Raw genomic sequence first — 24,401 nt, 5'->3', positions numbered from 1 at the left:
GTTCGCTCATCCCATTGAGGAATGTGCGGTAAAGAGATACACTCTAATGAAAGCAGTCCTGTGGAAAAATGAAACAGTTGTGAGGTTTACCGTGTGTGTGTGTGTGTTTTTTTTTTAACACAGAAACATTTGGAGTATTTCTCAAAGAAACTGTGATTCAGCATAAATATATGATGCCAACATTTCTATGGGGTGTTCTTACAAGATTTGCCTGTTCTACCCAATTTTATATTCCTGAGGAAAAACAATTTGCATCTCCCTTCACAGGATACCTATCTCTCACTTCAATCCTTTTGAATTCTAGCTGATAAAATGTCCATGGTATTGTAATTACATTATAAAAATCCAGCCCAGGAGCCACAGGGAGTCATCATGTGGGGTGAAAGAAAGTGAAAAGTGGAGAAAAGTGATACGGAGAACGAGAGAGAGAGAGAGAGAGAAAAGGGTGAAAAGAAAGAGAGCACTTGTGCAGTTTAGTGTGGTTCAGAGTTTGACCTCTGCTGTGCTATGCATCAGCGCGCTGGTTCAACGAGTGTCAGCATATGTGTCTCAGAGTGACGGTTAGCCACCGGGTGGCCCCTCTCCTGAACCTCATCCTTCACTGTCAAAATTCACTTAGCAGTCACCCCTGGCTGCTTAAGCCACTGAAAATCTCCCCCGCTCTGTAGGAAGCACTTTTAGTTCAAACTCATGTGCTACTGTTGGGTTAACTTGTCTTGATATCTCTCCCGCTTTCTTTCTCTCTCTCTCTCTCTCTCTCTCTCTCACTCTCACTCTCACTCTCTCTCTCTCTCTCTCTCTCTCTCTCTCTCTCTCTCTCTCTCTCTCTCTCTCTCTCTCTCGCAGGCAGTACTTTTTTGGCAACTGATAACAAGTTTAACACTGTACCACATCAATATCAAATCACCTGATTCAGGTCACTGAGACTACGGTTTCAACCTGGACGGGAGTCAAATCCACAAAGCTCAGCTGTCAGACAGCATTGTTCTATATTTGGACTGATAACTGCCATGAGGATGACTCAACTCTGAGCATTTATGCTTGACTGAATGATATTTCGGAAAGCAACGTAAAACAATAACAAAAAAAAAAAAAAAATCATAGCACGACAAGCCTTGCTACCTCCACATTCAACATCTTGTCGTGGTCATTCTACACAAAGGACTCTGTCCGTAGGGGTCCTTAGTATATCTCAACCTTTAAGAGTAAATAGCGTTCCAGGAGGTCGTAGCCGTGTTTGCAGAAGTAACACAGTGTACCGGTATGGTTCATAGAAAAGCACAGAACCCAGCGAGATGTGAAATGTGCACAAAGCAAACCCTGCTATCCTTCCACCGCCCCCCCCGCCCCCCTGTGTGTGTGTGTGTGTGTGTGTGTGTGTGTGTGTGTGTGTAGGGAAGTAAGAGCCAGTACAATGTACTGGTGAAGAAAAGCGCCCTTTCTTACGGACTGGCTGTTGCACCATTGGCCAGCCCATAATCTTTTGTCTTTGCCACTGATCTAATAAATCCTAATCACTGAAAACAGAGAGGTCAAGACGAAACAAAGACCCCGGCTCCAGATCCCTCACTGCTAATCTCATAAACCTAAACAAGGGGCGGAGACAGAGAAAGAGGTCAGTTATAGATATGCATTTGCAGCTAGTATTGTTATTTGACTGGTGGGTCAATGTTCGGATGGGTTAAACAGCCTAAATCCTAAATCTGGTGGCCTAAATGGGGAGGTACAGTGAATGCTGTATAGGAAGGCTGCGACTGGCCAATCAGACATTTAGCCAGAGGGGTTTTTTGTGTAGCTATCACAAATGGTTGTCAGATAGTAGTTTAATGGCATGGCTAAAAAAAAAATAGAAAAAGAAGAAAACATACATACATGCACATATATGTATATGTATGTTTCAGATTGATGTTTGAATGGATCGCTGGATTTTCCATCAGTTTGAGTATTTTAATACAGTTTATTCTGTGTTTTATTTGCTTTATTATTTTACAGTAGACATTGCCACTTGACAGACTGAAAAGTTACTTGAGATATCAGTTAAGAGCATCAAGCACAATGTATTAAGTGAGGTGAAATATTGTAAGGTGCTGTGACGTTAATGTATTTTCCAACAGATCTAGTTCATCCTCAGTGGAGGTGAGGAAACTGAAACTGTTTTTGTCTGCTGCCACCTAGTGGGTTGAAGTTATGAACACTGTTCTGCTGTATTAATGGTGGCTTTATAATCAAAGTAATTCATTTTTGGTCTACGTGTTGAAAGAAAGCTGAAAGAAATATTTCAGTTCAGCTCAAGGATTTTAGGAATGACTCTGAATACCTTAGATGAAATATTTAAAATAGAAATATTTAATATTTAAAATATTTCTTCTGAAGTGTTCAATGTTCAAAAGAAATGTTACCAAAAAAAAAAAAGTGTAAAGACATCAACAAGACATTATGGTAAGATTTTTAAATACACAAGCAAGTACAATACAGAATTACAAAAGCCTTTTGTTATGTGATTGCCCTGTGTATGTGTGTTCAGTTTGTGTTCAGCCCTTAAACATGCTGAACTATTTAACAGCCAGAAAGAAATGGTTTATGTTGCACATTCAAAAAAATATTGTTTCCTGTAATGATAACTTAGTTTAATATTTGTCAGGGAAATCTTATCTTGCTTTCTTTCTTTCCCATACAGTCATACAGATATAGATCTTCAACCAAAAGTCAGCAGAAAGTTTATTTAAGTGAAGTTGAGCCATCTGGTCTTAGTCAGAGGGTTTTCAGGGGAGCTGTCATGCAGCTGGAGAGAAGAGAGCTCCACCCTGCAGCCGGTACAGCGTCCTCCCCGGTCCAGTCCTGGCCCGCAGCCTGCCTGATTCATATATATGTGTATGTGTGTGTGTGTGTGTGTGTGTGCGTGTGACGGGGGAAGAGGGGTGCGACAAAACTCCTCCTTTAGAGTCGAGCGTGCATTGTTCTCTGACAGCGCTGAGAAAAGTTTTGTTCCAGCTATGCTCGCAAAACAGCTTCACCGGTAGCCTGTAAATCCGTGGTGAGTGTAATGTATCAATGGATATTTTGTTCTCAGTGAAAAGACAAGTCGGATGTAATCTTGGCTTCAAAAACACATTGGTGCTTTTTCTTCCGTTGTATTTGTGGGTATTAATGAAAGTCAGAATCCAGAGCTCTCTGGTTACTTTTAGTTTTGTGTTATTTAGAATTCTCTTGTCTGTGTGAGGCACATCAGTTTATCTGTAAAGTTGTGCCTGTTTTGGTCTATACAGTCAATGACCCTGGTTCTTCACTTCTTTTCGGAGGCTTTACAAGGGCTATTGGAACTCTTGTTCAGTTCTGTTACTTGAGTATCTGTGGTTTAGCAGTCAAGAGGAGTTGTGTCCCAGTCTACGCAGATATGCAACTTCACTGTAACAGAAATGAATTATCAGCATAATTCCATCCATAATTCTTGATATGTAATTCTTGCATTTTTAAAAGAAAATTGTATTGAAATGAAATGAGGTGTGATCTTTTCTTTAAAGGATGCAGCGTTTTTGTAGTGGCCACACACTAGAGACTCTGACTCTGTGTTTGCAATGGAAACAGAGGAACTCTCTGAACTTTATTAGACGTGTGCGCCTTTTTGTGGGTTGACTGTTCTCAAAACGCGCACAATTTTTTTTTGGTGCCGAAAAAGACTGGTTAGAGGAAAGGAGGAGGGAAGGGCGAAGGCAGGGAACCGCCTCGAGACTCGAATACCGGACCAGAACACATTTACTTTGGCATAAACGTTTCAATAAGTTCTCTTTTCCTGCAGACTGTCAGAAAAGACAGTCAGGCTTTCCTCAATCACACATCAAAGACCAGAACTGTAACTTGAAAAAGTGGAAGAGTCTCTTACTCCGTGTCAGCGACAGTATAGTCATTACCGATGAGTCAGCTGGATTTTGCCACCAAGAATCTTTATTCAGCCCATTTCCTCTGTCAAGGTGACAGAAAGGAACATGTTCACTGTCTAGTGTGTTTGACTGTAAAGTCATATCTAAGGGCAAGGTTGATTTGGTGTTAGTCACGGTGAAGGGATGTGTGACGAGTGTACCAAACTGTTCCATTCCCCTCTTATGGTGACAATTTCTTTTTTTCTTTTTTGAAGTTTTCAAATGATGGAAATGGTGAAATGATTCACAGGAAGATGAGCAGGAAAAGAATTAGCCTTGAATCTGTATGCAGGATCCATGTATTTGGATGGGGTCCAATTGGACAGTCTATTTCAGAATCAACCTCCTGTGTGTGCCGCCTTGAGAATTTCTCTAAACAAGAGAGACTAAAGCCCAGTCAGAAACTCCATAAGGCTGGAGACAGTGACATCTGCTCTAAATGTAAATGGACCAGTGTTGAATGTGTTGAATGGTTGTAGCTCATCTCTCTTTGTCTCAATCTACGCCTTAGCTGTCATTTTCATACTGTATTTTTAAAATAGTGTTGAATGAGTTCACATGGGGGTGTGATGTTGTGAATGACAAATGTTGAATGAGGAATGACTGAAACTTGGTCGAGAGCTGTTATTTCTGAAGTTTGATCATGCTCTGATGAACAATGCTGTTCTTTGCCTGCCTGCCCCCATCAGTGCTCCATAGCCCCCACTTTGTGGTGCTGGGACTATCTGATTGAGTCCAGCTTGGTTTGACCCCCCCCCCCCCCCAGCTCCGGCAGCTTTTGTGGATAAGAGGATAGATAACTCTGCTCTGCCAGCTAATTAAAGAGACAGCTCAGGTCTGCTCCCATGCTGCTCCTGCACCTACTGCTAGCTTATACCACATCTTGTATCGCATCTCTTTCTTTCTTTGTCTCTTTCTCTGTCTTGTCCTCTCTCTCTCTCTCTCTCTCTCTCTCTTTCTCTTTCTCTCATCTTATAAGAACAAACAATGGTACTAACTTCATTTTCATTGCACCATTATAAGAAAGAAGAGGCAGGAGAACAGAAGGAAGAGAGTGAATTGCTCCGCTGAATCAGAAGGGTCAGGTTAGGTAAGCAGCCTGCTTCTGACTTACCCTCAGAGAGGGAGAGGAGGAGTGTGGCTGTTCGTCCGAGACATTGGCCTCCAGATACCAGGAGCTTCGCTGAGTTCTGACATGCTCAACTTCCACCCATTGTCCTGGATAATGTCACCTTGTATTTTTCTCCGCGAAAGGGTAAACCTTCGTGTTGTCCCCCGCAACTAAAATTTTGTTTAGTTGTTAACAGTATGGTCGGAAATACTAATATTATTTTCCTTGTTTGTGTTATTTTTGGATACACTTGGGTCTGTTGCCAAGACAACATTGATCTTGAGATTATGTCTGGAATGGTGTATTATGAATATATGAAATGGCTAAAATGATACTGCAAGGTTGAATGCCCTCTCTGTGTCTGCTTTGTGCTGTAGCACTGTGTCGTGAAATTATGGCTTTGAGTTGAAGGGCTTTTTTTTTTAATTCATTTTCATGTGAAAGAATATGGCTGATCTTTTAGATGGAAGAACAATGGACTCCCTATGCACTGAACTCTCTATCTCTGATGTGCTATTTTTTCTTTTTTATGTTGAACACACAGTGACGATATAAACTCTTATTGTAGTACTATGGCAGTTACATGCCTATTAGAGCAGGGAGTCATTCAGAATACTGCCTCCTTCATTCTTTCTCTCTCTATCTATCTCTCTCTCTCTCTTTCTCTTTCTCTTTCTCTTGCTCTTTCTCGCTCTCTTTTCTTCCTCAGAAATCCTGTTTACTTGCGAAGAATGAGATTACACATATGAGAAAAGACATCGATCATGTGATCAGGTCATAGCAGAGTGCGCGTATGTGAAAGCGCACAGTGTTTCAGAGTTTCACTGTGGCCAGTCACAGTACAGTACTTTTCATTTGGTCACATCTGCAATTCTTTACTGATGAAAAACTGCCAGATTTCGTGCAGCTTTGACTCAAGGGCATGTCACTTAACAAATGAATGGTTCTCTTTTAGAGGACAGTTGAGCCAGTCATAAACAGTTGTACCACGAGACTAGCTGCTTCTGCTCTTGCAGGAAAAGGAATGTGAATGCCTACATGAGTGTGGTATGACAGAAATGTCTCATATTTTTATCTCATAACCGAAATTTAATGTGTTTATATCTCCTCTGACTCTAGTTTTGTAACATTCATTGCTGACTTTGTATTGTACACCAAAATAGAATGCATTTGAGATGTGAGGTAGTTGAAACAAGTTTGCGTTAGGCTGTAAATAAACTATTTGTACAGTGACTGTATTTGACAGGGTAGTGATATGCATGAGGTAGTTTTCCATAGTTCTATACACAGCAGTGTTGTTATTTTACACCCACTGTTTTCCAGAGCTTTTATAAATGCATTTACTCTGGTGACTGTTGATTCATATCAACACTGAGAATTGTTTATTTAATCTATACTCATATGCCTCGATTATATAAACGCTTTTAGAGTCAATTTAACTCTGGCAAATGTGCTGTGTATATATTACCTGCCACTGTTGAGCACTGATGCCTGATTAGTAATAGGTAATTGTATATGTGTGTGTGTGTGTGTGTGTGTGTGTGTGTGTGTGTGTGTGTGTGTGTGTGTGTGTGTGTGTGTGTGTAAAAGGCTTCCCTGTTGGCCAAACGGCGTGCTTGTAAAATGTTTCATTCCGGCTCACACACAAACAGGAGTGAAGTTGTTCTAAGTCCAAAATTCATCACTTATTCAACATTCATATAGCAGTTACAACAACATTCATCTTGCAGACTGTAGTAGTCCTACCAGTTCTCCATGTAGGTGGTGGTGTTGTTGTTGTTGTTGTTGTTGTTGTTGTTGTTGTTGTTGTTGTTGTTGTTGTTGTTTTTGCTACTGGCCACTGTTTAATTGTCTCTTTTCCCCCAAAAGCTTCTCCTGCCTGCATACAAATGAACTGTTTGGATAATTTGTTAAATAGCTCCCTATGAGGGGAGCATTGACGCGAACACCATGCCACTAAACTCAAGCCAAGTGCAGCTTTTACAACTGCATCTCTTTCAGAACTGCCTACTCTGGCCTGTGGAATATCAATCAACTCCAATAAGACTCTCTGTGTCTATGAACAGGTGCACTTTTATGGACTGTGATCTAAGAGAATTTGTTGGCATATTTTATTCATATAGATCAGGCTGATATGCTGTAAAGTTTTATTCTCAGCGTTTTGTTTTCTTACATTTTACTAAGTAGAAGCACTCAAAAGAAAGTTGTCTTGTCGGACGGAATATTGGGGAGACCTTTTTGAGATATGTTTGCAATATTTTGGAGGGTTCATTCCAGTCTTACACACACAAGACTTTTTATTTTCACACTTCTGAAACTCATAAGATGTGGTCTACAGCACTCAGGAAAGATGGACTTGGACCTCTTTCTCTGGAAGTGATTCATCTGATGGCAACAGTCGCCCAGCGGTTGTCTCAGTGAAACGTCCAAGTGTTTGGTACAAAGCAAAAGCTGAGCGATTCCGGAATGGCTGCCCGTCTCACGCTGACGCATGCCGAGAGTTCTGCTGTCGTATGCCAGATCAGTTTCCACAGCGGTCATCTCATGGATGTTCTACATTCTTATATATCTAAAATTACCGTTAAAAAAGGAAAATGGACATCAGAGAAGTCGGTCTGAAAACAGACACGCTGTAAAGTTGCTCTTCGCTTACTGGCAGAAGAGCCATGATAAAATATTGTTGAAATATTTGAAACAAAGCATTCTCATAAGATCATTTTGGATTTGGTGGTTATGGAAAAGGAGAGCTCAGAGGATCAGAACCCAAATGTACCTGACAGTTTTTTGTGTGTTTGGACTGAGATGATGAATGTACTGGTAAGTATTAGATCCTAGAACTCATCTTTATCTATTACAGCAGTTTTTCTTCCTTTGAAATGGGCTCTTACTTTGCGTGGTTTTAGTTTACATTTTAGATTGGCCACACTAGTGATCTCCACAGTTTGATTGAGATGTCTAAGCCATATTGGGAATTGTATTTGTCTCTACTGGGGATGGGCAAACATTTACAATTACAATGTTGTGCATTCAGACCGAATAGAACATCAATAGCATTTTATCATTCCAGTATGAAACCCTTATGAGAGAAAGTGCCAGAAACAGTCACTGTAATTCCAGTGCTGTTTCTCTGTGGTTAGTCGGTCGGTTGGTTCGTTTCTTGTTTGTTTGTTTGTTTGTTTGTTTGTTTGTTTGTTAGTCATAGGATCTAAGAAAAAGTGAAATAGGAGGTGATAATAGGGAGAATAATCCTCCAGGAATATCGAAAATAACGTCCAAAATACTGGTACCAAAATGTATCAGATACATTACATAACATTTACAAAACATATTTCCTAAACGTACATGAACAACATTAAAACTCCTGCAATTAAAAAGGCTTAAACCTGTCCATAGAAGTTATGTCTACTTCTGAAAGAAGATGTTCTATATTTGTGAAAAAATAATCCTCTGATCCTCTGTCAAAATATTCATTCTTTTTTTCACCTGACATCTCCTGTAAATGTTACAATGTGACAAAACTGAATGTATCATGGAGCAAATTACAACAAGATTTTCCCTGCAAACACAAAATACAGAAAAAAAACAACAACAAACATTCAGTTATCTAATTGAAGGTCACGTGTCAGAGTGTCTTTCTCTAACACGTGAGCTTGCATTAGATAACTGAATTTTTTTTGGAGGGGTTTTTGTATTTTGTCATTTGTTTTGTTTGGTGAATTTTCTTGTTTGTACAGAAACACTATTCCACCGTCTCCACTGAAACTATTTAAACTTAATGTTAAAAGACAGTTTTCCTATCATAACCATCCGTGCGAGAATGCGTGTGAATCTCTATGAATAGCCATGTATGGCTGAAAAATGACTGCTTTCGCTGAGTCAACCAGTCAATTGTCTTTTCTAATTGAGGATATCTCTGCCATTTATCATTTCATTGTGGTGTAGATATACTGCATATCTGAGTCACATTATTCACTGAAAGTCTCACTGGCTCATAAATATTTGTGGGACCCTGAGGGGAATGAGTTTGCAGATGTTGAAATGATGCCTCAGCCTGTTATCATTCTTTTACTTGGTCACTTATCTGCGCGTAAGACAATAACAGGAAATCTCAAAGCATCTGCCTGGCTAGATCTTTTTTAGAAAACGCTACTTTTCTTGGTTGTTTACGAAACTGTGCCATCTGGCCCCTCGGTTTGATTCGGGGTTGACTCAGACTGGGTCACAGAGAGGTGCAGCTGCGTCAGACAGCGACTCTTCTGCATGAAGGTCACAGCTGAATAGATTTCAATAATGTGTGGAACTCAAGGACTGAAGCCGCAGAGAGGGACTGAGTCGAGAGTTTACCTGAAGGAGCTGACGATGACATGCTCTGCTGATCACTTAATACATTTCTTTAAAGGCTTGTGTGGGCATTTTCAAACATAAGAACAGCAGATCTAAAACCTAACATTGTTACTACTTACATACTCATTACTCTACGAAAACACTTAATTGCTCTGTTCTAACGGGATAGTCTTTTATTAAATTATGAATGTGCCTGTTTTTCGTCATCGGCGTTTTAAATATGAATTTATGTTTTAATTCTGTCCACTCCTGTCCCTCTGGTCCTTCTGTGGACATATTGAAATAGAAGAATATTAGATCTAAGCTTAACATTGTTGGTACTTACAAGCTGATTACTACATGAAAAATTTAATCGGTCTCTCCTAATGGGATAGTATTTCTCAAGCCCCAGATAAAATATACCCGTTTTTCGTGATCAGCGTTTTTCAATACGTAGTCATGCTAATGCTGTCTGTTCTTGTCTTTGACAGGATGGCTCTCTGGGCAACATTGAAGACTTGGTCCAGGAGTATTCTGAGTACTACAGCACCTCTTCCACTGACGTGCGAGACAGAATGGAGGAGCTACGTAAACGCAAAGTGGCTCAAGAAGCAGAAACGGTAAAGAGGGTCGTTGGTTTTTGGGTCTGGGTTTTGGGGGGGGGTTGTTATTTTTTTCTTCTGAGGAGTTTGTGCCTTGTTCTCAGTCAGATAGAAATCTGCTCCAGGAATTTTTTCAGTGTTTTCAATGTTCTTTTCAATGGAAGCCCAAAGATGATTCAAAAACAGTTGTTTATCACGTGTTATTGCGGGCTGATTTTAACTGCGTACGTGGTTTGAATACACGGTCATGATTCTAGAGGGTTCTGAGGTAGTGTCTAAGCCTCTGCCCACATTCCAGTCTCTAGAATTCATAGATTTACATAGTAATGTTCCAGCCCAACACTAACATACGTGATTCCACTAATTAAAAGCATCAGTTCAGTGAATGGTTTGGATCAGATGTGTTTCATACATGGTTTCACCAAAATGCACAGTGCAGTACTAAAAAGTTTTTGGCTTGTGTTAGTTTGTATGTTTTTTGTTATGTTTATGGGGGTTTTTTTTTGTTTTTTGTTTTTTTTTTTTACCATGCTCCACTGTAATTTGCACAATTTTTCAGGAAAAACCTGAAGCAGCATCCACATCTTTGCAGCTACGATCAGAAATCCAGGTGAGAATTTGAGGAGTCGCGTGCTATATACAACCATCACACACAGAACTGTGAGGTCGTACAAGACTCTAACTCAGAACACCAGTCATCTCAACAATTACTACCCATTTGAATGGTACATTCTAGACTTCAAACAGAAAGCTTACATTGTTACAGTGTTGCCATGGGCATTTTCCCAGTAGTAATCAAGTTGTCAACAACTGTGCATATTGAAATGCAAGGCTGGCAGAGACAATATGAATCCATGATTGCTTCACAGGAATCTCTAGGACTCAGTAGTGCAATGTCTACGCCTGAGGTAGAGAGAAGGTAAGAACACGTCTTCATTCATGTTCACTGAAGTGTTACAAACCTGTTTTGTCCTGTGAGTCAATGTTCTCTATTTTCAGTATGTATGAAGGATCACTCACGCCATTAGCTTCTATGTTACTTTTTCATATCATTTACTCCAATTTATCAACATGATCCGCACACAAGTGTAACTTCACTTCCCAAAACAATCCAGTATCTGCTTGTATTGCACTTGGTTACATCATATGTTTTATGGGACAAGGCAAGACAAACGAGGTTTGCCCTCCCCAATGACATTTCCCGTCACCATGTGGAGCTGATGCTTCACGTATTTCCTGATGACCCCTAGTTAGAGGCAACCTCCTACCTCTAGTGCAGTCCACTCCATTTCCCCTTCCTGTCATTGTGTTTGTGTTTGTGTGTCTGTTTGTGCGTGCGTGCGTGCGTGCGTGTGTGTGTGTGTGTGCCTATGTGTGTCTGTGTGTGTGTATACCTGTTTGTGTGTCTGCATTTGTGTGTGTATGTGTGTGCGTGCGTGTCTGTGTGTATGTGTGTGCGTGCGTGTGTGTCTGTGTACCTGTTTGTGTGTCTGCATTTGTGTGTGTATGTGTGTGCGTGCGTGTCTGTGTGTATGTGTGTGCGTGCGAAAATGAAAAATTGGGTTTCTTTTGATGTGCCTGATACTGAGTACTGTCTTACCATTTGGCTCCTTATCCCAGAGGTCCAAAACAACAATTTGATGCTAGTGGAGAGGATTAGGAGATGCCATATGTGTAGATCATGTGTAGTCTGCCCTCATGTGGGCACCACAGAGCAGAAAGAGCAGAGAGCTGCTATCATCAGCAACAAGTGTCAACTGAGAGAGGAAGGATAGAGAGAAAGCGAGAAAGAGGGAGAGAGAGACAGACAGACAGACAGAGAGAGAGAGACAGAGCGAGAGAGAAAGAGAGGGAGAGACAGGGAGAGAGAGAGAGAAAGAGAAAAAGAAAGAAAGAAAGAAGAATGTGTGTGCCACGTGAGCGCTTGGGTTGCTCTAAAACCCTGTCAGAATGTGAAAAGCCTCTATTGTTTAGACCCAGGGCCACAGTGAAGTGCTCTGTGCCTGAGAGCTGCAGCAGGTCCCTTTATCTGCACTGACAGTGACTGGTTAACAGTGCAAAGCCCTGCTGGAATGATGGACTCTGCAAGTTTGTGATCTGTGGGGGGAGAGCGAGAGAGAGAGCGTGAAACAGAGAAAGATAGGGGGAGTGAAAGAGAGAGAGAGAGAGAGAGAGAGTGAAAAAGAGAAAGAGAGAGGGAGTGAAAGAGGAAGAAACAGAGAAAAAGAGAGAGAGACAGAGAGAGAGAGAGAGGGGAGAAGAGACAGGGTATATTGTAAGAAATGGTTGGATAGCAGTGACAACATGAAGAAAATATTGTGGGAAAACAGGTAAGATGATGACGATCACAGTGTCATGACCTGAGCATTTGTAATATTTGAATAAATTTGTGTTATGTTGCTTGTTCTTATTTCAGACTGTCAATGCACAAGTCAAGCTCTGAAGATGGCTCTGGAGGTTAGCTGTGATTACATGTTTTTATTTATGTACATGCAAGTGTTTTCGTATGTGTATGCATGTATTGCATGTATGTATATATTGTCTTATCAAGTTGATGCAAAGTGTTATATGACAGTTGAAAATATGCAATTATTATAAAAGGTATTCCTAGATGACCTCAATATGATATAGTTAACAGGTTAGTAAGTCAAATTAGTAGACAGTGTTAGAGTTAGTCATGTGTTAACCTGCAGCTTGGTAGCTTATGGAACCACTTCTTATGATGTGATAACTGTTAACACGATTCATTCTCTTTCGTTTTACACCCCCCCCCCAAAAAAAAATAGTGCACGGTTCATTTGTTTTCAGCTCCTTGACTCTTAATTTAGTGTGTGAACATGTTTTTGTGTTTTAGTGTGTGATCTGTGTGTGTAGTTTGTATTTGTCAGGGTGTGTACGTGTGTGTACGTGTGTAATTGCGTGTATATGTGTGTGTGTGCGTGTGCATGCGCACGTGCGTGTGTGTGTGTTGTCCCTATGATTATATCTGAAGACTATATCTGACAAGCGGTGGTTTTACAGAGACATTTGCTGGTCCCCTCAAATTTAAATGTTTTTTTTTTAAAGATGTTGGTGTTATAAGTGAAAGAAAAACTGTCAAAATATTTCATGGATCAGGGGTAAGCTTAGGGTTGGGGTTAGAGCATGGGTTAGGTTATTAATCTTTAGTTACGGTGGAGTGGGAGTCAATGGGACTTCCCCACCAAAATATGAATACAAACGTAGGCATGTGTTTCTGTGTGTGTGTTTGACTGGATATGAATTTTAGCATCTGTCATGGTGTTTGCATCTGTTTACATTTGACTGTGACAGTTTGCTGTAAAATCCAAGTTGTATGTGGGAGAAGTATACACATTTCTATGATGTTTTGATACCATATCAAGCAAATTTAAGCCCTTGAACTGCGCCAAGTTTACTTTTCAGAACCTAAACCAGTACTACAGATCTGTCAGCCACTGCCATGTAGTCTCTGTTGTCCATGTTGCCAATTACATGTATAAAAAGCCTTGTATTACTGCCCCTTGGCATGCTGTGGCTGAAGTTATTACATGAGCCATTAGAAGTCTGTGCATAGCAGTGGTTTTGTTATTTGGAAAATATGTAAAGATTAAGCAATGGATTGAGCTTGACAAACTGAAAAAGACACAGTAAACCTCTCACTTGTTTTTTTTTTTTTCCCCCATTTTTGAGTGCTGCTTTCATTCAAAATGGTGTTAGGATGCTTTTCAACTGAATATGTGAAACTTATGTTTCTCAATGCAGGAAGATGGGACAGTAGGAAGAAAAACAAATCCTTCTGGCAAAATTTTCGAAAGGCACAAAAAAGTAGCATGCGGCAGGCATCTAAAGGTTTGTCCTCTTTTGATGTTACTTGTTTGGTCACGTTTACTTCCGTGTCCTGAATCACTTTGCTGAGTTTTTGACCTCTGATCCGCAGGGGATGACCTGGGCTTTGTGGCCAGTGAGATCACAATGAGTGATGAAGAACGGATCCAGCTGATGATGATGGTGAAGGAGAGGATGATAACTGTGGAGGAGGCTGTGGCCCGGGTATGGCGCCTTTATGTTCTGAATTCCACCCTACCACCCCCTTCTTCTCAGAGAGGTCCAGTAAAGGGGTCCAGTCAAGTTTCCTTGAAAGGAAATGTCTCTCCACACACCAGCTAGGTCCACAACCCTAAACCCAAACAGGATATCCTTGACAGGGAAACATTGTTGGACCTAATTAATGATAAATGATAAAGTTTTTTTTTTTTTGTTTTATTTTGAAACACACTAAATAATTGACCCACAGAAGATAATCTTACAGTGATTCTGGTGGGCGTAATTGCTGTAAATCTGCTCTAAATCTGTATATTTCTCACAGCTGAAAGAGTATGAGTCCCAGAGTCGACAATCCTGCAGCCCTGAGATTGCTGAGTGGAAGGATACTTCATGTCCCACTTTGAACGAGTCCTCCAACTGTGACGTGAGTACAGGCCTTCTCCCCTCATACACATGCTTTCCTGTAAAACCTCCCCCAAAATAACGAGCCTTTAGTGCGCACTCAGCAAGTTGCTTTCACCCTAGAGTAAACTGCTTCCTCACGGGCATTTTCAGAATGCTGGATTTTTTTTCTTTTTACAGCGGCTCGGCGTAAATACCCTCTGTGTGTTATTAAGTGTGCCACATCCTTGTTTGTTGTAATGAGTTTGTTTATTGGCTGCGCCACATCCTCTAGCCACTGGCATGCTCAGGACAGGAATGCCGCCCACTCTGCCAGACGTTTGTTGATAACCCCCCCCGCCACTGTCCTGGACATGAACCAGGATCCCCCCCCCCCCTCTCTCTCCCTCCCTCTTACAGCCCCACCCCAACCCAACCCAACTCTGCACATACACACACACACACACACACACACATTCACGCGCACACTTCCCTAGCCCTCATGTCCACCCTAGGGTCCCAGTCCCATCCACTGGGCCTCCTGGCTGGTCCTATTCATTCTCCTCAATACACTAACCCCCCATTGTGCTACTGCGGCAGATTGAAAGCAGGCCTGAGCTCTGTTATGTAGGCAGCAGCTCTTTTGTGGAGGGGGTGGCGTGATTAGGGGGCTCAGTTGCAGGATCTGTTCCACGAATTCTATTTGGATGGCCTCTTTCTGTTTTTCTCTTTCATCTCGCTCTCTCTATCTTTCTATCTATCTGTTAAGGAGCATTTAAACAGCGTTATCTACGGTAACTCATAAAAAGAAAAGTTACTCATGGTGACTTGCACCTGGTTCAACAAAAGCATTCATTTCTCTCAGTTTCTATTGGAAAAATTCATGCAGGAATATACTGGTGTTGTGTATACTGACCCCTATCAAATTATATCACTCAGTTCCTTTCCCCGAATGGGCAATACTGACATAAAATACTTCACAGTCTAACATTTGTTTGGAATGGTACCATAATCTTACCATGCGATCTGACAAATTCATATTGTTTAGCATGAACTTGACATCATTTTTGTTTTCTCACGTGTCAAAATGTTTGTTGTGCAAGGCGAATTCCAACTCAGGCTACTCTTTTATATGTTTCTTAGTCTAAACAGGATTTTCCAAAGTTTCCAGCAACGGTCTTGAACTTCTAAACAGTGAAAGTAGTATGAAGCAAATGTTGTTTTGTGTGTTGCTGTAATTGCCACAGTTCCGTGACACTTTCGTGTATTTGTCCAACCCACAAAAGGGCTGTGTATAGCACCACTTGGGTCCTCATTTTAGAGGGGTGGGGGTTTCTTTGCCTGTTTCGTGTCCTCCTCCAAACCATACCACCAAAATATACTACCTGTGACACTTGAACCTAGTTTTGTTTCCGAGAACTGGGTCACGTCCCTGTAATGTGGTTTCCCTTGTTTAGAGACGTGAACGATAGACCAGACGTGTGGAAGGTGCTTTGAGTCAAGAGATGGTGTGGTAAACTCAGAAACTTAAAATAATCATGCCCCCCCCCCCCCAAACACTGCTGCTTGCCGTAGTGAGTCTAGTGTGGTTCTGAAACTTAAACCACAACAGTCAGCTGTAAGAATATACTGGGGTAGACGCCAGCTGAAGTCAGACGTCCAGAGCTACCTGTAATATGTTGAGAGGACTGATGAACATCAGTAGTGTAGGACGTCAGTAGTATGTCTCCATTCTCCCGGTGGCTTGGTCTTGAATTTACAATCGCAATTATCACGGCAGGGGTATGGGGACAGAAAGTCGGTGAAATGATTAAAGGCCATAAAATTTAAAGCGGCTGAACTAATTGCAACACATAAATAACCATGTGTACTCTAATGAGACGTGGAAATTTCTGGAATCCTCAACTGTCCAATAGCTTATCTTACTCTGTTTCCATTAATAATGGAGATATTTAACATCGTACAGAGGGTCTTGTGTATTTTCTCTCTCCTCTCTGAATTTGCATGATTTTTTTTTTCTTCAGAGTAGCCTGAGTTGTGAAAAAGAGACCTGTTTTGAAATAAAATGTTCCAGAGAGTTCAAGTTAATTATTAAAAGGCTAGAAAAGTCAAATTCTTCATCAGAGAAAAAATATCCTTGCTTATTTGGTGAACATGCAAACAACTGAGCTACGTGTACTTTCAGGGAAATCTATTATTGTATATTTGTGGTCAGCATGCTTGTGGTTGAAACACTTGCAGACAATAAGAGCAAAGCTACATTTTCATTGCATTCAGGAAGAACCAACCATTTTATGTAGGAAATGAAGAGTTGTATCTTCTATAATTTTCATTTTTCAAATGATTTTTGTCAATGAATACCAAATCAGGCATCTATCACATTCAATTACAATTATAATTACAATTACAGTTTGGCATTTTGCAGAGGCTTATAGACCAAAGTGATGTACAATTAGTGCATCGATCAGGTGTAACTACCTCATAAGCAAAAGACTGTAGTAGGAATGCAAATTAATTCTCTCCAATACCACGCTCCTGTATATCCTGCAACAATAAAACACAAAACTATAGACGTTAGGTTAGTACATAGGAATTCTTTTTTATTATTTTAATCACCTCAGTGCATTTCTTTCAAGCCAATGCCAAATCATGTTGATAAAAGAAAAAGTGTATGACATAAATTATGTTTGACGTCTTTTAACTTAAACCGTGTACTCTCCACACTCTGTTAACACCGTACTCTTACCCTGTTAGTCCCGGGAGCAGTCAGACGACGAACAAGAGGAATCTGTGACCTTCCGGAGGCTTCATAAGCTGGTGAACTCCACCAGGCGAATGAGGAAGAAACTCATCAGGATTGATGAGGGCAAAAAGCCTGGATCAAAAGGTAAGAACCCTTATCACGGCTCCAGTTCAGAAATCACACTAGTATGTGTCGAATAACTTGTGTAGGCTGTGAAATGCCTCATAACTGAAAGAAAAAAGGATGTCAAAGAAAAGACGTGAGAATGGTTCTCTTGCTGAGAGGATGTCTTGTCGGTCCAGTTGTGCGTGTTAGAGATGTTGTAGCCGAGAAATAGGTTTAAACCTGTCTGAGCTTTTATCATGAAAAGGTGAAAGTTTATACATCCTGCTGAATTTGTTCTGTCTCTCAGACTCGCCCTCAGTGAGCACAGAAGTTTCACCAACGTGCGAGGACAGGGCACCTCTGTACTCAGGGGTGCAGAAGCGACTCGCCGTCTCCCAGGGCGACGGCTTGGCCTCGGTCTTGCAGGAGCAGCTGTCCCTGGACGGAGACTCTGACAGCTTGAACACTTCACCTTCATCCAGTAGTCTGGACACCTACAGCAGCCACAAGCTTCTCAAAGCCTTCGGCAAGTCCAGCAGCAGCAGCCAGGGTTTGGGTCACCAGCCCGCGGGCCTGTGTGGAGCTGTCTCGGGGCTGGATGCTGGCAGTGGATCATCCTTCTCTGAGGCAGAGGGCTGCTGTGAAGAGGAGCCCAGGATGTCCCGTTCGGTGACCGACGGGGAAATGCGCAGGGCCCTGAGTCCTCCCACCTACCATGGGGTGAGGGCCGTCAGGGTTTGTCCTTAGATACAGAAAGCTCCAGAAAGGCAGTTAACAGAATAATAGAGGTTTTGTCTTTTAGTTGGATGAAACTTTACACCCTACAGTTACCTTTATAGTGTGTGTAGTCTCTATTCATTGCTATTTTTAGCACAGGGATTAGCCAAGGCAGATGGCTACTCTACATGAAAGAAGGGTAGAGCAGCATAAGGGAAATGAATTTGAGAGTCATTGTGATATTATGCTTTTAGCTATTGAGTCATAGTTTCATACAGTAACATCTTGGTGATAAGCAGTATGTATGTAACATTTGTCAAAATATACAAAAATAAGTCTGAGTATTTTAAAATTAGTAGCATCAATGTCTTTTTTTTTTAACAAGTCTGGAAGCAAAATCATCAACATGTTCCCTTATATATTATACATCATTAGATAGTAACACTGTAATTGCAAAAGTGCCTTTTGACTGTACCTAATACTCTAATGCTCTGTGTTCCTCAGAGGACCTGTAGCTTTGGAGGATTTGATCTCTCTAACCGATCTGTGTATATGGAAAACAATGGCAGTGAAGCCACTGTAAGTACAGAAACAAAAGTGTCTCATTTTCCTTTGGACACTGCGGGAGATTTTTCTGAAGGTTCGCTGTACGATGCTTTTAAAATGCAGAGTGAAAATGGAGAGAGCGGTTTGAGAGAGGCAGCGAGGTCACCTACGACATCACGCGTCTCTTTGGGAAAGAAAGTGAAGTCTGTAAAAGACAGCATGAGGAAACACATAACAAAGAAGTACAACAACTCTCTGCTTGACCAGGTACTCCCTTAAATTGTCTGTTACATGATCCTTCTTTACGCCCCGTTTTGTGTCTGATTACTGTGATGTTGCTTTAGAAAGAAAAACTGTTGAGGGCAGACATATCTATGCATTATTTTGAGATGTAATGACAACAGATGTAGTGTAACTAATTATATGATCTCTAAACATGCAGTCTCCAGATTATATACATTTTAAAGGCTTCGATGTAAAGATGCTTTGATCTTGTGGCGACATATGATGGAAATAGTCTTGTTCCTCTCCACCAGTATGGTTGCATGTCATTTCTCCTTCAGAGGTTTACTGCTTTGGCCATTTAGTACAATGATTGAAACACAATGATTGAAAAACACGAAGTTTTAGACTTTACTGCCCCCTGCTGGATGTTTCAGTTAGTTTCAGTTACTGTTAATGTATGGCCCCTCTCTCTCTCTCTCTCTCTCTTTATTTCAGTCAAGCCCCAGTAGTATGCCTGGCTCCCCCCAGCCCCTGCGGGCAGACATGGATTCTCTGGAGAAACCCAAACTCAAAGCTGGAGGATCCGTAGAGAGTCTGAGGAGTTCCCTCAGTGGACAGAGCTCCATGAGTAAGTGTTTGTGTGTGTCCACATGTGTGTGTGCGCGCGTGTGTGTGTATGTGTGTGTGTGTGTGTGTGTGTGTGTGTGTGTATGTGTGTGTTCAAGAGAAAAACAGAGCTCAAGACAAAGGTGTGCATTTGTGTGTGTGTGTGTGTGTTTTAGGTGGTCAGACAGTAAGCACCACAGACTCCTCCACCAGTAACAGAGAGAGTGTGAAATCAGAGGATGGGGAAGATGATGAGCTTCCTTATGGAGGGCCGTTCTGTGGACGAGCTCTGGTTCACACAGATTTTATCCCCAGCCCATATGACACCGACTCCCTCAAACTCAAGGTAAGGAAGTGAAACGATCGAAGCTCACAGAATGCCCTTTTTTTTTTTAAACGTCTCATGTTCTCTTCAGATAATGAGGTGGATACATTTGCATTAATACTCTTGAGAATGTGTACGTTCCACTATGCCAGTAGTTTAATACTCAGCTACTAAATATCCACTGTAATCAACAAGTTACACTTGCCTCATACTTGAAGGATGCCGTCTACAGGAATGCAGAAACTTACAAACCATCCTCAGTGTTAAGTACTGTCTTAACGATTTGTCCAATCCTGTTTCAGAGAGGGGATGTGATTGAAATCATCAGCAAACCCCCAATGGGCACATGGATGGGCATGTTGAATAATAAAGTTGGCACATTTAAGTTTATCTACGTGGACGTGTTAAGTGAGGAAGAGGAGAAACCGAAGCGCAGCAGCCGAAGGAAGAGGAAGAATCGACCTCCAAAGCCCACATCTGTGGAGGAGCTTCTGGAACGGATCAACCTCAAAGTAGTAATCTTAGTATAAATTACCTTCATCATTCATCACAGTATTCATAACCATTAATGTGGTTATAAATAACAGTTTTAGAAATTTTTAAGCACTGTAGTCACTTATCATTTCACGGTAATTTCCTCTGTAGATTCAAGGTGCTTAAAAACAAGCTTAAATAATGGATAGTGTAGAGGTCTTAATATAGTAATTTATTCTGTATTTCATAGTGAAGTATTTTTTAATTTTTTTTAACTTTTTTTAGTAGCACCTTCTAAATCCATTAATATAATCACATACTCGTGGCATTATCGTGAATTGTTCTTACTCTTTTGTTGGTTGTCTGCCAAGTGTTTGTGAAGGAGGGGCTCATGCAAGATAGAAACTCGTTTTCACCTGAAGCTATAAGACTCTGCTCAGTTCCCAGGTTGTAAAGAAGTGTGATGAATTCATGTTCAGTCATGTTCAACGTTTATTAGTATATTTGTACCAACAAAACCTTTATATCCATATTTTTCTGCAGAGCTATGGAGTTTTTTTATTGGATGTCACAAGATGACAATCTGACTGTCCCTTTTTTGGGAACAAAGTGCTGTATAACCATAACCGTATAATATATGACTTTGCTCTTTGTCCCCTTGCCCTTCTGACTGCCTCTTTGCAGGAGTACATGCCTACGTTCCTGTTTAATGGCTATGAGGATCTGGACACCTTTAAACTGCTGGAGAAAGAGGACCTGGATGAACTGAACATTACTGACCCTCAGCATAGAGCAGTGCTGCTGACCGCCGTGGAACTACTGCAAGAGTATGACAGTGAGTCAGAGACAGACAGCTAATAGTAACACACACACGCACACACACACAAGCATGCATGCATGCACACATGCACATGGGCACACACACACACACACGCACACACATACATACATACACATGTAGGGCGGCATTCACACCCAAACACCAGATCAATTATCAGAGAGGTCAAAAGGTATTGAATAAACTCTGACATATATCTTCAAGCCAAATACTATCCAAAGGTCAATACAACTCAGTGTCATCAAAATGTTAATGTTAGGTCATAGAATGTGACCCCTGTAACCATTCAACTGCATTTTTGCAATTACATACCCCTCTAACACTATCAGTCGTGTCTCTCTGACATCATCAGGAAGAGCGGTCAAATATCCAGTTTGGTCACACACTCAGTTTCTAGTATTTTGAAATGGTATTTTCTGTGCTGTTAGATGCCAGTCCATGTATTGTGCATGTGTTGCGTCTGTAGGTAACAGTGATCCTGACCACAATGGCTCATCAGGGGATTCCCAGGAGAAGCTACTGTCCGGGGGCCACGGGCCCCCGGGGGACTCTCCCCGTGACTCAGGCTGTTACGAGAGCAGCGAAAACCTGGAGAATGGTAATGATAGCCTCTCTCGCCTGTGACTGCTCTCTCCTGCCTTCTCTCTCTTCCGCGTCGTTCGCATGCTCCAACATTCAGTCCGATGACACTGAGCTGTCCAGAAGGCTGTGACGACCTCATCCCCACACTTAACGCGCGACGTTTACCATCTCTCTGCCATCTTTGTCCAGTCTCGCTCACGCTCTTCCTCTCTCTGCTCAGAGGAGTGGACTCTCCCTCCTTCACATACTCTCAGCTCCTCATCCTCAGTCAAAGCTATCAGTCAAACATGCAAGGGACCATTTCACGCTTTCATTACAAGGACAGATACTCATTTCCAGGTTATCGCAGACAACCACACGTCACAGCGTTGCTCGTACTAAAAAGGGAGTGATAATTTGACTTTTTTTTTTTTTCCTGTCTGTTTCTCTAGAAAAACCTGCAGAAACAACGCTTGTCATGGTATTGTGTGATGACATTTACGCTTGCTGAAGTTTGTTACTTTGTTAAAAAACAAAAGGGTGACAAAGGTGTAGTTTGGGCAGGCAGTTCATATTTAACCAATTTATTGTTAGTGCTTGCAATTATGAACACGCAAATTTTTTTTTGTTTTGTTTTGGGGTTTTTTTGTTTGTTTGGGGTTTTTTTTTTCATTTTTTTTACTCTTTTTGCTTTGGTTTTAGGATGACAAGGTGATAGTTCTCATGTGAATGTCATTAGCCCTTCTGAAGAATTGATTATGTCGGTATTTTCCATGCTTGTTCTTTCAAGAGTGTTGCTGTTTTCTGTGTCTATATTTTTCTAGTGAAAATGACATAATGTTGCACAATATTTTATGTGCCTGAAACCTCTATTATATGCAAAGATTTTAAACAAAATAGATATATTTACAAAATATTGTTCAACTATACTTGTCCCATTTGGATAGGATGGGGGGGGTTGCTCTGACAACCATAAATGTAGAAGCAGTAAAATGCACAGGTATTAAAAAAAAAACAAAAAAAAACATTAATGTCTTATGAGCTCAGTACATGTGTGTTGTGTTGCTGAGAATACTCTTCAAAATCGATGTTAGGTAGAGTTGACCACAAGCTCTCCATTACTCACTCTGATGGGACTGCTGCTGGTATAGTTTTGTCAGTGTGTCTCTTCTGACCATTGCTAAATGGTGTGCCATTGTTATAGTAGAGGCTGTGAAATAAACTGCTCTGTCATCTAGCAGTCTAGCCTGTATTCTTATTTCACACTGCTGTCCTTTGCTTGCCGTTTCCTCTTCTGTGCTATGCCAATGCTCAGATCCACACTCACATTTCATTACACTGTTCGTATGCACACGCCGCCTTTGCATGAAAAGCTCATGTTTCTCCATCCGGCTTTCTCTTCTGATAATGTGAACAAAAGTTAAATAAAATTATTTATATGTATGTATGTATGTATACATATATATGTGTGTGTGTGTGTTTGTGTGTATATTGTGTGTGTATGTTTTGCATGCTTTTTTATTATGCATATAATTTATGCATACGATTCATGTCTTTGCACCTGGTTGTTTTTTTAGGGAGAGGCAAAAAGGGGTCTCATTTAAGCAGGTCCTCATCAGGTTTTGAGTCCAGTCACCTCCCGTCCCCTGAGTATCCCACTCCTCCCCCGAACCACTCCAGTAGGTCTACCCTTCAGACGAGTCAAGATTCACCATCCCCCCTCTTCCCTTTCCAGTTAAAAGATTCCATTAAAAGTCTCAAACATCGTAGCCACAGCTGTGATGTTCTGGATAGCATACCTGCGCCCACAGGACAACGGAAACGTTGGCATTCATTAGGGGACCTCCTTCAAATGCCAGACCTTCACCAGAGAGAGTCATGTATTGCTGAGATCTTTACATCTACTCACTTAATGGCGTCCTCAGATGTAGAGGAAAAGAACACCTCTGCAGATCAGCCTGAACCACCAACTGAGACTCAAGATGAAAGCCCAGGAGAACCCCATTCTACTATATTATCTGAGAAAGAGCCATTGGCTCTTGACACAGTCTGCAAATCCTCTGATCCTTCCTCCAGTCTTGTATCTGATGTAGTAAAAGTTGGTCCAAGCAAGGGAGTACCCTCAAACAGTGTTGGAGTAACATCTAGAGATCCTCAACCGTTCACGCAGTACAAAAAACCACCACTTCCCCCTAAACCTTTAGCGCTGTTATCAGTTCTGAGTAACAAGCCCAGCAATGCTGTTTCAAATAATTCACTACCAGATAGGTCAGTGATTATCCCTGATATCTCTGGTTCTACCAAACCAGCCATCTACCGGGTGGGAAAGAAAGGTCAGCATGCCAAAACACCTAACCTGGAATCACTGGTGGAGGAGAAACTGAGGTCTGATGGTATAGACCTTACAGAAGAACCTTACTCTGACAAGGTATCCGTAAACTTCTAAAAGGATCTTTGTTTGTTTTTCTTTTTAAAAAAATGGACATTTTTATTTATTTTTGGTTGAGTTGGCATTATCCCAAAGTGCCAGCAACAGTGTAGAATCAACGTTTATGTAATCTGCTACTTTTTCTAAATAAACACATTAAAGATATAAAGGCATATTTCGAACATTTGTACTTTTTATTAATGATATTAATACTCCTCGCCTGGTTCTCCATGGCTACTCCTTGCAGCACGGTCGCTATGGGGTGCCTCTTTCTCTAGTCCAGAGGTTCTCTGAAGACCTTGGCAGGCCTCTGAGTGACATTGCCACTGCCATGGACCAAACCAGAATCCAGCAGCTTCACAAACAGCACCGCACAGCAGTGAGTACTCTTTCATGATTCTGCACATAACACTGAAGCAGACAACCTTTTCTTTATGGAATGTATGCAGACTTTT

At 41.3% G+C, this 24,401-nt stretch overlaps 1 protein-coding gene across 1 annotated transcript in view; it reads left to right on the top strand.

Moving 5' to 3' along the window:
- sash1b (SAM and SH3 domain containing 1b) overlaps nt 1–24,401 on the top strand; it is a 63,886-nt gene that overhangs the window by 38,770 nt on the left and 715 nt on the right. Inside the window, exons 2-19 of the mRNA XM_030788535.1 lie at nt 9,843–9,971; nt 10,513–10,563; nt 10,823–10,872; nt 12,370–12,410; nt 13,716–13,802; nt 13,891–14,003; nt 14,320–14,421; nt 17,133–17,265; nt 17,534–17,946; nt 18,448–18,522; nt 18,613–18,756; nt 19,210–19,342; nt 19,497–19,666; nt 19,948–20,157; nt 20,804–20,954; nt 21,424–21,555; nt 23,096–23,946; nt 24,194–24,325. Coding sequence (XP_030644395.1) covers nt 9,843–9,971; nt 10,513–10,563; nt 10,823–10,872; nt 12,370–12,410; nt 13,716–13,802; nt 13,891–14,003; nt 14,320–14,421; nt 17,133–17,265; nt 17,534–17,946; nt 18,448–18,522; nt 18,613–18,756; nt 19,210–19,342; nt 19,497–19,666; nt 19,948–20,157; nt 20,804–20,954; nt 21,424–21,555; nt 23,096–23,946; nt 24,194–24,325 — 3,117 coding nt within the window. The remainder of the gene's footprint in view (nt 1–9,842; nt 9,972–10,512; nt 10,564–10,822; nt 10,873–12,369; nt 12,411–13,715; nt 13,803–13,890; nt 14,004–14,319; nt 14,422–17,132; nt 17,266–17,533; nt 17,947–18,447; nt 18,523–18,612; nt 18,757–19,209; nt 19,343–19,496; nt 19,667–19,947; nt 20,158–20,803; nt 20,955–21,423; nt 21,556–23,095; nt 23,947–24,193; nt 24,326–24,401) is intronic.

The sequence above is a fragment of the Chanos chanos genome, chromosome 1 (assembly GCF_902362185.1).
Source record: "Chanos chanos chromosome 1, fChaCha1.1, whole genome shotgun sequence".
NCBI lineage: Eukaryota > Metazoa > Chordata > Actinopteri > Gonorynchiformes > Chanidae > Chanos > Chanos chanos.
The sequence above is the reverse complement of the archived record's forward strand: the minus strand, read 5'-3'. Positions and strand labels throughout refer to the sequence as shown.